Source organism: Lissotriton vulgaris, chromosome 6, assembly GCF_964263255.1.
Source record: "Lissotriton vulgaris chromosome 6, aLisVul1.2, whole genome shotgun sequence".
NCBI lineage: Eukaryota > Metazoa > Chordata > Amphibia > Caudata > Salamandridae > Lissotriton > Lissotriton vulgaris.
Window position 1 is genome coordinate 1039241272 of NC_141694.1, and position 13554 is coordinate 1039254825.

Consider the following 13554-nt stretch of genomic DNA (forward strand, 5'->3'; position numbering starts at 1 on the left):
ATTAAGCCGTGTTTTAGGAACAGTACAGAATGCTAAAAGTCCGATCGAGCCGGATCACACGTGCCCGGATATTAACGGAGGGTTCTACACACTCTATGTGTATAGCGATATTGTAGAGGCACAGAGGATTGGAGACAGTTACTCGCCCTTGTTAAGATGTGTCCATGTACAGGGCGAAAATAATACGATGGTCAATATTCAATTCAACAAACCCGACTACATAGCAGTTTCTAAAAACCATTTTGACACTATTTCAATTATGATCTTCGATGATCAGTCGCAGCCTGTGTCCTTTAAATATGGGAAAGTTATTGTAAAGCTTCATTTAAGACCGAGACGCGACAGAGGTTATTAAGCAGGCGACATGGTGGTGGTGAAAACATACGGGGACCCTTCAATGTACAGGGACTATTACCGAAACCAGGCCGGCTATGGAGGCCCACCGTACTTTCAAGGGTCACCTGTTATGTATGGGGCTGGTCTAGGAGGTTTCTTCCGCAGTCTTTTTAGAAGAGCTATGCCATTCTTGAGAAAAGGCTATGAAATTGTAAAACCGCATGTTAAGGCGGCGGCTTCGAACATTGCCCAGGATGTTGTTGGCTCTGTTACTTCGGCGGTTGCCGAACGTATGAACAAACAGCCGCAAGAAGGTGCTGGCTTAGTGTACAAGCCGCGCACGAGCGTTAAAAGGAAGCGCCGTGCATCAAGACGCAGAGGCCCGCCGGCCCCCTATAAAAAAAAGAGGAGTTCTTCAAAGCGTGCTCAGAAAAGAAAAACCCCACGGAGGAAGAGAGCTACGAAGAAGAAGAGATCCTCCTCTAAAGTAAATATTTTTTAAAGCGGCACAACCTAAAACATGGCCTTCGTACACTGTGCATCGGGCGAGTGCGCCAAATCCGAGTTAGACTTGTTTACTCTAAAGCCTACACAGACAAGCATCGAAAACAGCTTCTTCATGGAGGTATCGCCTTTAGCCGCTTTGACACCATTGGCCCCTATAGAGTTTTATGTATCAGGGTCCACGGATATGTATCTGGATCTCAACAACACGCTACTACACCTTATGTGTAAAATTGTAAAAGCTGATGGTTCCGACATAGCAGCAGACGCTAAAGTGGCTACGATAGCTTATCCCCTCGCAACCCTGTTTAATCAGGTGGACATCACCCTGGGCGACCGGCTCATCACACAGAACGATAACATGTACGCATACAGAGCCTACCTCGAGAGCATTCTAAATTACAGTAGCGACGCCCTCGACACGCAGCTTTCATCGGGGCTCTTCTACAAGGACACATGTGAACATTTTGAAGTCAAGGAGTTGGACGGTGAAAATCAGGGATTTGTAAAAAGAGCAAGTTTTGCATCTGCCAGTCGCCAGTTTGACCTTCTGGGCCGCATACATTCAGACCTATTCTTCCAAGATAAACTGCTCATCAACGGAATCGATCTTAAGATCAAGCTCACGCGTAACAAGGATTCATTCTGTCTCATAAGCGGGGATGCAGAACAGTACAAGTTGGACATACGGTCAGCGAGTCTGTTTGTAAAGAGGGTAAAAGTGTCCCCGAGCGTCAGACTAGCTCACGCCGACGCTTTGCAAATATCAAACGCCAAGTACGCTGTGGAAAGAGTGACTCTGAAGGTATTCAGCATCCCAGCAGGTACACGGCTAACGCAGCAACAGAATTTATTTCTGGAACAACTACCTAAGCTTATCATCATCGGATTTGTGGACAATACAGCTTTTAGCGGCTCCTACGCCGCAAATCCCTTCAATTTTAAGCACTACAACATCAACTACGCAGCTCTGGTCCACGAGGGCACCGTGATTCCTGCAAAACCCTACACACCCAGTTTTATAAGCTCCAACTACATCAGGGAATACCAGGGGCTGGTTTCGATAACAGGGAAACATCTACGGGACTGTGGTGTAGCCGTGACAAGAGAAGGCTATGGGACCGGATACACACTGTTCGCATTCGACCTGACCCCTGACATGGAAGACGGTGATCACTACAACCTGGTCAAAAACGGAAATCTAAAAGCTGAAATACGATTCAGTAATCCGCTACCTACGAATGTGAACATGATTGTATTCTCGGTATTTGACAGCATCATTCAGATCAACCACGCCAGACAGATTTTGTTTGACTATCTTTAAACGTTTGTGAAATGGACACTATGCAGATACGGGACTTCTTAAGCAGGCACAAATACGCTAGGAAATATTTTTTAGGTGTTTTCCCTAGCGATGGGCTGCCTACCGAAATTGGGTCAGAAAGACCATGCACCCTAGTCTTTAACACCGATCCTCATTACAAGGGTGGAACACACTGGGTCGGCATGTTTATAGATAGTGACAAGGTTACGGTGTTTGACAGTACATCTGAGTTCCCCGAACACAGTATCTATACAAAACCCATATTCAAGTTTGTGAAAAAAGCTGCGGCGAGGGTTGAGTATAATAAGCTGCGGGTCCAGGATTCGCTTGCCATCACATGCGGGGAACACTGTATTTATTTTATCAGTAAAATGTCTGAGGGTACATCGTTTAGAAATTTCTTAAATCTATATTCGAGTGACCTTGTTAACAATGACAGCATAGTTGTGAAATATGTCAAAGAAAACACAAGGGTCTCGGTCCGGCCTGTGAAAACCGAATATAGCGTCTGTCAAAATTGTAAGGGCTTGTAACACATGTATGTTTAATGATGAACGTTTAAAATAAAGAAATTTTTTTAAAGCACACATTCAGACTCTGTATTTCTATGCTGTCTCATACACCAGAATTAAAATGTTTTAAAAAGACGAGTGAGAAGGGTTGAAAATTTATAAAAGTGTTTATTACAAACAGTCATGTAGGTTACACATTACATTGACAGTCATTACTAAAGAAATATATGAAGAAAAATCACTGTTATACACGTAGAAGGCCCAGTTATTCAATAAGTCTGTAGAAACATTAAGGATTAATCCACGTGCGGGTCTTGGGCATGTGTCTTTTTCGCCGTGCTGAAGGCCCCATGGGGTTGCTCCAAGAGGGGGATAGTAGGGGCCCATCAGAGGCGGCAGGCGATGGCGGGAGGGGTGTCTTTAAACTTTCAAGCATACGGCGGTGTTCGTTATTACCCACGAGTGTGGAAGGGATGTTGAGTTCAGCGGCCGCTTGTAGAAACTGCTCCCAGCCTCTAGGAGCATTTTGATGCGTTAGGATCTTGGGGTGAGTGAGACCTTTTACCAGATCGTACATGTGTGAACCAACAACAGGCTGTCCCTTGTAAAGAAATTCCCCCCGGTCATTCCAAGCTGTTAGGTCTTTAGAAGCGGCTAGTTTACTCATCAACATTTGCGCGGCCCCCCTATGCCTCTGGCTTATATTTTTTAGGAGGTCGTCAACAAAACTAACCGAGGGAGGGGTCTGGGAAGGCTGCGGCGGCGGCTGTTGGGGCGGCGTAGCATGCGCAGACGCTGCTGGCTGTTCAGAGTCCGCGGCATATAAAGTTAACTTGTTTTTTTCGGTATCCCACTGTTTGTAGTAGCTTAGAAAATTTTTAAGGGTGCTGGTGTAAAGGGTAGCTTTGTCGTAGGGGTTTAGATCCGTCCGGTTCAAAATGTCTTTCATTTCAGCATCCAGGCGTAGAGTCTCATTACGGCGTATATCCCAGGCATTGTCAGCAGTAGAGCCCTGTTTCTCCAACTGATGTTTAGGAACCAAATACATCTTTGAGGCATGCTCCATCACAGTCCTGAGAGGAGGCTTGTAATTACGGGTATAGCTATGCCCAACAATGAGCCTATAAAACCCCCAGACTGTTTCACCAGTTTCTTCTTGGTGATGAGTGAGGCCCTTTTATTACTGAGCTTCCTGATAAGATGTCGCTTCTTCTTCAACACTTGTAACTGGCTCTTTGATATAGGGACATTGCCTTTTAGGGTGTTTAGAGCTATTTCTGAAATGGCTGCCACTAAATCGTCAGAAGCTGCGCAGAGGAGGGCCTTTCGCTGTTGGGGACTGGCTGTTACCAACATTTTCAGGAGGGCCAAATTGCGACGTAGGCGTTCAGACATGGTCAGCACCTGGGGTGGGGTATAAGGCCTGGCTACAAATGTCTCTAAAGGTCTTCAGCGCTGCTTTTTATAGGTTCGGGACTTAGTCTTTGGGGTGTAAGCGACTGGGAGATCAGGGGGAAAAATATCAGCCCTTAGTCTGTAGTCTTCTAGAGTATTATTTTTTAAGTCGACCAGCAGGTATCCGTGGGGTTTTGATGTAGCGTCGTTAAAGGCCTCCATGAAGAAGTGTGTGTTTCCAGGGTACATCTGCTTAGCTATGACGGATATTTGCTGTTTGTCACGGGGATTTTTAAATAAAACAAGGTATGAGGCATTGAGTGCTATAGAGCGACTGTTCTTACCCTTGTAAAACAAGTTCTGCACAATGTAGCATATACTTAGATTACGGTGATGTGAATATTGAGTAAAAGCTCGCTCTAGCTCAGGATGGTCACCACCTTCACGCATAAGGTCATCGACAATAACCATGTTTACAAGGGTCGGAGGTAGCAGCTCATCATCGTTGAGATTCTCAGGTATACCTTCTATAAATCTGATATGGGGGAAGCTGCGGGACAGTTCGGTATAAAGATCTTGCCAGCACGAGTAAAGCCACACAATGTTGTTAGGTGCTTGGGATAATGCACCTGCAGCATTTTCTAAGAGTTTTTTTATAAAGTAGCTTTTACCGCAGTTTGAGGGACCTGCTAACACACAGGAGAACGGGTGCTGTAAACGGGTGTCCATTGTGCTGGGGGTGTCCTCTCTAATGCTCCTAATATCCGTACGGCAGGGTTTTATAGTCAGCAGTCAGGACCCTCTTGTCAAAAACAACGCGTAAGGTTTTATGTAGGGGCTGGGTTGTAATTTCCCACTTCTTTTTGGATCTGACTATGCATGGCTGGTTAACAACTATAGTTTTATCATTTTCATGATCGGCCGCTGCAGAATATTCATGCACCAGATCCTTCAGACTTTCAAAATTAATTTTTAGGGTGTTGCTGACGTTTAATGTTATACCTTTGACCTTCATACACACTTTGTTGGTGTTTGTTTTGTACGAGTATGTCTTAGGCCCAGCTGATGTAAATTCTATTATGTGCTCATCCTTATCAAGTTCGCTGGTCAAATTACCTAGATAATCCCCAAGAGGAGGATCTTCATCCCCTGGTTTACTCAGAAAAATCACTGAGTCGGTATCATGATACAGACAGCGGTCCTGGAGTTTATCCATAACACCGTAAAGCTCTAGACGGGCGTGTGCAGTCGTGAAGCAGGCTATGAATATGTTAATGTTGTTACACGTTGTGGGGTACTCTTTTGTGTATTTCCAGCATACCGCCGCGGTCTCGTCATCGATAAACTCGCAGCTGGACACCTCGTAACAAGGGGCAAAAAGGTACTTAAACAGTTCGTCAGGATCTGTTATTATGGTCGTATTTGACATGTTTGTACGCTGTGCGAATTTTCCCCATAAGGAGTTGAGGCAGAGTTTGGCTAACTGCCGGCGGGCAGGGTTGACCTCTATCAAATGTGGCCGTAAGCGTATACCCTCATGCGTGTGGTAGTCATCGATGTATTTCTGCTTTGCAGCTTGGCTAGTACACCAATCAGGATATCCGGAGGCCTCCTGTTTGTCTCTGAGAAACAAATTAATGTAGCGTGAAAAGAGACGTGTCGTGGTCCTCTTAAAATGCCACACCTCGTGTACTCTGCCGAGTCTGTAGCCTTTGTCTAAGGCAGCTTGTACCTCGATGGTGCACCAAGTCCCTGTGAGCATCCTTTGTTCTTCGGTGTGACTGCAACCACCGACCTCCTTAAACACAGCGCATGTTCGACAGAGGGGGAACATCAGCTTACCATCGACTCTGTATGGTAACACGGGAAAGTAAAGCTGCCTTGGAGGATAGATTTCACATTTTACTAGGCCAAAGTATTCGGAAAGGGGCTTAAAGTCTCTATATATGATGGTAGGGTGTCCTAAGGGGTACACCTTCATTTTGTTTACAAAAGGGTACAGACTGGTGAAATCATAATAGTGTATTTTCTCACCCTCCCCAGCGGCCCTGTACAACTGTATGGCGTTTGTACGCCCCCCGAATAAGGCATCGCGGGGTTCCAGAGGTTGTGGTAAATCACGACTCTGAAGGAAAGAACGTAGCTCGGTGTTGGTTGCTGTCATCTCTAACCACTCGTGCTCCCATAGGACCCTCAGAGCAAAGCCACATTTTTCAACATACTGGGCCCTTATCAGAGTACGTCTGTGTAAGTGTCCAAATTTGGCCCCCATCAGTCTGTTAAACTCGTGGGGTTTGTAACACTGAGGACAGCCGTGGTAAAAACAGCCATTGTATTCAAAGGCCGTCGGCACGCCCTTAATTACAGCATACCCATCCAGGTAATAGGGACCCAGGCGGTATTCACCACCCTGTAAGGCATGCCGAATATCTAGGTCTTCCTTCTCAGAGACGTACATGAGCCATTGGATAGAAGGGGTTGAATAACGTTTCTGTTTACCGTTATAGAGGTCTGGCGGCACTAGAGCTATACTTTCTGGTCTTAAAAACATGTGTTTGTAGATGGACATACACATGGAGGCCAGGGTGATGTTTTGAAAAGGGTCTATGTATTCAACCGACTTTGTCATTTGAGGCGTCTTGGGTTTCAAGGCCCTGACTTTCTTAGTCATGTGAGGGGTTTTGTGTTTCATGACCCTGACTTTCTTAGTCATAGACACCACAACATCTCTGAAGAGGTTGCAGGCCTGTCGCAGGATCATTACATCGGCCTTGCAATAGGTTTTCAATTCGGATTGAAAATGAAACTCCTTTTCACGGTTTTCAGCGTACCACTGTAGAAAGCTCTCTTTCTCAGCAGGCATCATATAATCAACCCCGTAGCTGTCCGGAGGCGGCATGGGCCCCACATAATTCTGGTTCGCCCAGGTGTTAAAGAAGTGTGGAAAATAACCTTTACACCCAGGGAAACCAAAAGCTTTTGGCAGCTTGCTCAATTTCATGGGTAGGAAATTCAGGGTGTCTATGAATCTTATTTGTAACTGACCAGCCATTAACAACATCAGCTTGGAACCTTGAGTGATGAGTTCTACTTGCACCTTTTCACGAATCATATTCTGTAAAATAAAGAATGAGTCATATGCTTTTGAGTTGTGGGCCAGCATGGTGTACCCTTTGAATTTGGACTGAATGAATGTGTTAAGGAAATCACCAACGCATGTGCGCCCCTCAAACTCCCAGCAGTCATCAGAAGTTAGATGGTGGGCGTAAATATAGTTAGGTTGGTGTACCCCCGTCTCTTGTGTGCACTCTATATCAAAAACGATGTAATCCTCGGTTTTGGGCTGGTGTTTGCCTTTAACCATGTAACACTGGTGTACAAATCCCACCCTACATGGAATCTGACACCGGGGACATTTCATGCCTTTGCATTTGTGTTCTGTCGACACATACCGGCCGCACTCTTGACAGTCCATTTTAGGGCTGCATTTAACAGCTTTGCGGTGTATGCGCCAGCAGTCTTGCGAGCGACAAAACATCTTACAGGTTTGACACAGCACCTTCAGGGCATCGTCTACAATGCAACCATCCCTCTGACACATCTTACAATGTATTTCACACTGATGATGCGCCTTAGTGTTGTATATATGGTCGCAATGTGTGCACACGTATTTGACACCCAGAAAACTTTTAAGGTTCAAGATACCGTAAAAGTGATTCTCATGGTGCAGGACATATACAGTCTTGTTTTTCACACGATCCCCGGTTGTAAAGTACTTCCAAGAACCGTTGTGATAAAGAACTTTCACCGTAACGGCGAAATAGTTCTCAAAAAGACCTATGTCGCCAAAGCCGACCATGCGGTCTGGAGGTATTTCAAGAACCTCATGGGCTTCAGCCGCTCTAGACATGATGACAGCGTCGGTGGTGTTGCGACCCATCAGCAATCCCACGATGCTGGCCGCCAGACAGGTGTTGGCTGCTCCATTGTTAAAGTTGAGCAGCCAACGTTGTTTCTTACCAATGATCTTACTGTACAGGACGCTCTTTAAAGGCCTGGAAACACCCCCCTCACGACCCCGGACAATGAGGGCTATGACTCTGAAAGTGCCATAGGCGACTAGTTCAGCCTTGCTCTGTAAAAGCTTTGACAGGTTTTCTAAAAATTCCACAGCATCAAACACATCAAGGGCCCGTCGTTTGGTGAAGAGCGGACTGTCAAGGCCCTGCCCCTGGAAGCGTAGCTGGAAAAAATCATTAGGACCCACATCACGTATCAACCTATCTATGAGTGATTGCACAGCCTGCTGTATGACTAAATGCCCTTGCACGGGGGACCTTATCAGGTGTAGGTTAATAAACCTAAACTCCTCGTAGTGCTCAGTAGCGTTAAATCTCTCGACAGTACGACTGTAGGTTCTGACGCTCTCTAAAAACACTGTCTCTGAATCCTCATCTAGAGGAATCTGACTGGAGGGGGAGCTTACTGATGCATCATTTTGGGGATTCTGGTTTAGGCAGGGCTCTGGGGTCCTTTTAAGACGCCGTGTAGCGCATATTTTGGCTTTCTTTAATTTAGTTATTAAAAGCTGGCGTTGCTTAGCGCTATTAGCCCACTTATGTTTTCTGCGGGCCCATACTTTTCTAGGTATCCGACCCCCTCCTACCTGAACTGTATGGTTTGTGTAGGTGGATGATGTGCTCATAGAGGCCTCAGCTACAGCCCCCGCCCCCAGACCTTCTGTGTGTTCATGGTATTGGCGTGTTGGTGCTCCACCCTGAGATCCCTCCAATTGCACCGCCCAAGGTCTGTCCTCACCTGAACTTATGTAATGACTGGGGCATTGTACCGGTGCATGTGATTCAGGCGCTGCTTGTGAAAATGTATGATCCTGCTTGTGGGGTTCCATGTCCTTTTTACGGTTGAGGAAGCGTAAGAAGCGCAGGGACTTTGTCAGAACTGTGTGGACCCTGCTGCTGTATTTAGATTTACGCTTACTTTTATTAACACTCAGGACGTGTTGGGTCTTTAAGGGCCTACGTCGGCATAGTCAAGAGGGGATACTCCAAATGTCGGACACTGTTGTTTGGCATGTTTGTATGATCACCCTTTTACACTGCTCAACCATTTGTAGTATCTTTCGCTGCGCCTCCAGCCCCGATCTGTCAACGCTACCGCATACCCCTAGTTTTAAGGTGGCTGTGTTCACTTGTCGTTTTAACTTTCTGACCGCCAATTGTATGTCTTTCACAAGGGCCCCTAGTACCTCTTTTGGGTTTACAGAATCGTATTGCGGCGGATTAGGGATGAATACCGTGCCCGGTTGTACACCAGTCGGCAACACCCCTGGCCCACCACTCGCTCCATCCGCAGCAACACCATTCTGTAATTGAGGCACCGGAGGGTTCGTAGAAAGAGGGTCCCAGTGCGAACACCCCGGGGCTGCCATGGAAGGGTCCTCACTAGATACAGCTTCTAAACCCTGATTTGACCAGTCGTCCCAACAGATACTATTATCGCTACATATTGCTGATGGTGATGGGTGGCTTACACTGGGTGCGGGGCTGGTTGGGTCGTATGCTCCCTGCGGGGGTATAGGTGACATAAGGGTTGGGGAGTGTAAATGTCCGTCAAAGCAATTGTGGTCCCTATCGGCTAAGGAATTGTCGTGGTTGTGGTCGGGTGAATGTCTAACATCCGTATACAAATACCCATTGTGCGTGCTGGAAGGGTCCTTGTGCGCTGCTTCTGAGGGCCTATCAAGTTTGGCAACCATACCTATCAATGCTTTGAGACCACCCCTGCTACCGTTGTAAGGGGTTTCTGGGGGCGGCGCATTATCAGCCTCTGAGCTTCTAAGCACAGCAGGCCTGGGTATAGCATGATTTAGGGTTTGGTCTTGGGGGAACCCCTCTACAGAAGCCGCTAGTTTATTTAAAACTATAGGTGCCTTCAAGGTATGCGTAGGAGACGGCGCCGTAAGGGGCTTGATTAAGGGATCTGTCTGCACCCCACAGTTCTTCTTGAGCCCGGATCTTGAGAGGCGTCTCGCTTTAGGAGTTTGGGGATGTACCATATCTTCAGCGAATGCCGTTGAGGCTTTGAGAGGGTTCAGAGACGCCGCACCGCTTTTACACTGAACAGACCTAACTTTGTCTGGGGTTGGAAGAACGTCTTTGCCGGTGTCCCCCTCCCTGTGTAGAATAGACATTCCTGTAGGATTGTTCAACATGATGGAAGAGGGCTTGATCTGACATTTCGCAGCGGTGCCGGTTCTCTGCTGTATGTGCGTGTAGTATGTGCAGAGCTTGTCCTGGCGCCCACGTCTACTCACAGCTTTTGCTGCAGGCTCTGCATTCTGAATGGTCGCTGTTATGTCCCTTAACGGTTTCGCAGACCTCTTGACCTCCCCCGTATTTTCAGCGGTGTTCTTTTGAACAGCTCCTAGAATGTAAGATAAAAAAATATATATATTAGAAAAAATAAAGAACCTGTATAAAGGTGTTTACACTACCCATAGACACCCACCACAATAATTTCTACAGGGCCCCTTTATACAATCCCTACAACACGACGGCTGCCCCCTTCTACCTGCTAGAATAAAACACAGAGAGCGCGTTTTTTTCGCCCCTTTTGTAAAAACACACCTTTTAGAGGTCTTTTCCCAGATCCTTTCTTCGTCATCGGTTCCTTTCCAGATGTTGAGGCTTTCCTCTTTAACGGTCTTTCTTTTGACGGCGGTGCCGCCTCTTGCAAAGCGGCGTCGGTCGTGGTTGCCTCTGAGGAACCTGCAAAGAAAAAATAATCACATTTGTGGTATAAACAAGTCCTTAGCAGTCCCTTCTGAGGAGCCCTCCTACAGTACACCCCTGGGGTTTTTGGGCTAACACAGTCTAAGTCTTAGACAGTTTAAAGAACCCTGGCCTTTCTTTTTAAATTTACCTGAAAGAACCACATTATCCTGAATACGTTGCGACACTTCTTGAGCCCCCAGGTATAGCTCTAGATCATCAGAATCTAGTTGTAGAGCGGCATCATAATCTATAAAAGCATACACACATGAGAAGACCATTAGAAAAAAGCAGAACTTCTGAGACAATGGTGTATAAAAACTACACAGAACTATGCAACTCTAAATACATATACCTGCTTGTATGGTTAGCATTTCGGCGTCGGTGATGTCTATTACAGGGATAGCCTGTTTAGGGTTAGATTAAAAAAAAAAAAAAATAGAGGTTTAAAACTACACATCATAAACAAGGCCTTACAGTTTGTTACATACACCTTAGAAAATGCCACTGATAAATTCAAAATTGAAAATAGACTTGTCTGGACATTTAATTTTTAATAAGATCATCTCATACCTACACACAAGTCCAACATAGGTACACCCCTAACATTTTGCACATATCCATAGTATATAAACCTCAAGTTGTTCTTTACAACCCTTTAATAAACATAGCGCCATGTTAGAATTTTTACTTATAAACGCCAGTAACACCAGGACATCTCTTAGGGAAAAAAGCAGTCACAATCTACCCCATAAATACATTATACGCAGCACTGTGTACATTATATACACTCTCAGGGTTGCATTTTGAAAGGGCTGTCTGGGTAGAGAAAAAGCACGCATTTTAAAACGGGGCTGTCTGGGTTGAGCACAAACATGAGAAAAAACCCGGCGCCATAGCCTATGCTTCTGGGCAAATCACTTAATTTATTTATTTAGGCATGTATGTATGCGTTTTTATATAGCACAGGCTTTAACCTAAGGGGTCAGAGCGCTTCACAGTAGGAACAGTACTGATGCATGCGGAGCAAATTCATGGGAACACATTTCAGAAGCAAGCGTTCAGTTACATGCTGCAATAGTGACACTTGGGAGCAACCAAAAAGCCGTAGGTAGCAAAGGTGCAGTACCGGAGGAAAAAAAAAGTGACATGTGTGCAAGTTACAAAAGCGAACAAGTATAATACTGCCATAAACGGTAGACACTCAAGCACAAGAACAAACATTGCGTCGGCATTGGTGGCACTTTTGCAAGTATCTAAAGCAAACAAAATGTAAGAGATAGCAAACGGTGTGTTACACGGGAAAAGTGACGTTTGCATGTTACAAAAGAGTACCAAACGCCGTTGAAAGGGTAATACTGCATTAATGGGCAGCCCTTCAGGTAGTGTATGAGCTATATAAAATGACCCCACAAAACACGCGATCTTGAAAGCCGCAGGAACGCTGCTAATCAGAGCCCTGCTGCTGTAAACGCTTTTTTAAAATTTGTATTTATTGAATGCCCACCTTTGGGGCCCCGTCAGCATGTTGGAAGCTCTGCCTGGAGCTTCCTCGGCGCTTGTACGGGGCAGCCCCCACCCCTTCATGCTGCCGTGGGTGTCCCCGGTGACATCACTGCGGGGTTGGGCAATCCCTGGCATATGCGAAGAGGCAGCTGCCTGCTGCCCTGCCACCGTTTCTTTTATTTTTATTTTGTTAAACATTTGTTTATTCATAGCAGTACCCATGGGGCGGCAATCTCCAAAGCTGTCCAGCAGCCCCATCGGAGTTCCCTCGTCTTTGCTGCTGCGATAGGCCCCGCCCCCGCCATGACGTCTGGGGAGTCCCGGTGACATCACTGAAGGGGCTGTGGCCTACTTTAGCAGCCACGACGAAGAAGCTCTTTCATGCCCCCATCGGGACCCCTCGTGTGGCCCCAGAAAATGCCGCCTTCTGCCCACACAGCATCACGAGGGGCTTCAATTTTAAAACAATGCCTCGAGCATTGCGCCCTGTACACGTCGGACTCTGGGAGCCACCCCAGCAACACAGACCCCCCCCCCCCCCCCCCCCCCCCGGAGCTCCGCAGGGAGCACAGAGGGCTCCGGGCTTCCTTTTTTTTAAAAATTGGAGCCTCGAGCCCCAGCACAACCTTACAAGCCCCCAGAGTAGCATGCATGGCCGTGGGCTCTGGGGGCCTTTATTTTTTATTACAAAAGGGCCTCGAGTCCCACCGGCCATGCCTCAGCACAAGTCCCAGAGCCCCGCACATGGCCAGAGGGTTCTGGGACCTTTAATGTATGAATAACGGGGCATGGAGCCCCACACAAATGCTGCCTTTATTTGTGTAAGGATGCTTGGGGCATGCGCACCCCATACAGAGGACCCTGCAACCACCTTACCACACATCGGAGCATCGCCTTGTTATAGGTCTGTAGACAGTGTAAAAGCCTTACGTTACAGGATTGTTGCACCTCTAATACCCTAAGCATTACTCTCCTTAAATACAGGCCCACAGTTTTGTTAAAATACCTTTAACAGGTCCCCACACCACAAAAGCAACATCCATAGATATCATAGATACAGCCCGGCCTCGCATAAAATTACCCTTAAAAGTGTAACACAACAGTCATGTACAAACCCTAAAACAGCCACCTTTAATCACATCACCATACAGTTCCCTTGCCCTTAGCGCATTTAAAAAACTTAAAA

At 46.5% G+C, this 13554-nt stretch overlaps 2 protein-coding genes and 1 pseudogene across 2 annotated transcripts; 1 reads left to right on the forward strand and 2 right to left on the reverse strand.

Moving 5' to 3' along the window:
* The first annotated feature begins 856 nt into the window (after positions 1-856).
* Positions 857-2828, forward strand: LOC147708381 (uncharacterized protein F54H12.2-like). Its single transcript, XM_086925731.1, has 2 exons — positions 857-2009; positions 2791-2828. Exons 1-2 carry the CDS (start codon positions 857-859, stop codon positions 2826-2828), a joined length of 1191 nt encoding a protein of 396 aa, XP_086781857.1.
* Positions 2829-7323: 4495 nt separating this feature from the next.
* On the reverse strand, positions 7324-8776 carry LOC147708382 (uncharacterized; annotated as a pseudogene).
* Positions 8777-8914: 138 nt separating this feature from the next.
* On the reverse strand, positions 8915-11263 carry LOC147708383 (uncharacterized). Its single transcript, XM_086925339.1, has 4 exons — positions 11218-11263; positions 11014-11112; positions 10719-10859; positions 8915-10515 (listed from the first exon to the last, which is right to left on the reverse strand). Exons 1-4 carry the CDS (start codon positions 11234-11236, stop codon positions 9122-9124), a joined length of 1653 nt encoding a protein of 550 aa, XP_086781465.1. The 5' UTR covers positions 11237-11263; the 3' UTR covers positions 8915-9121.
* Positions 11264-13554: the final 2291 nt, after the last annotated feature.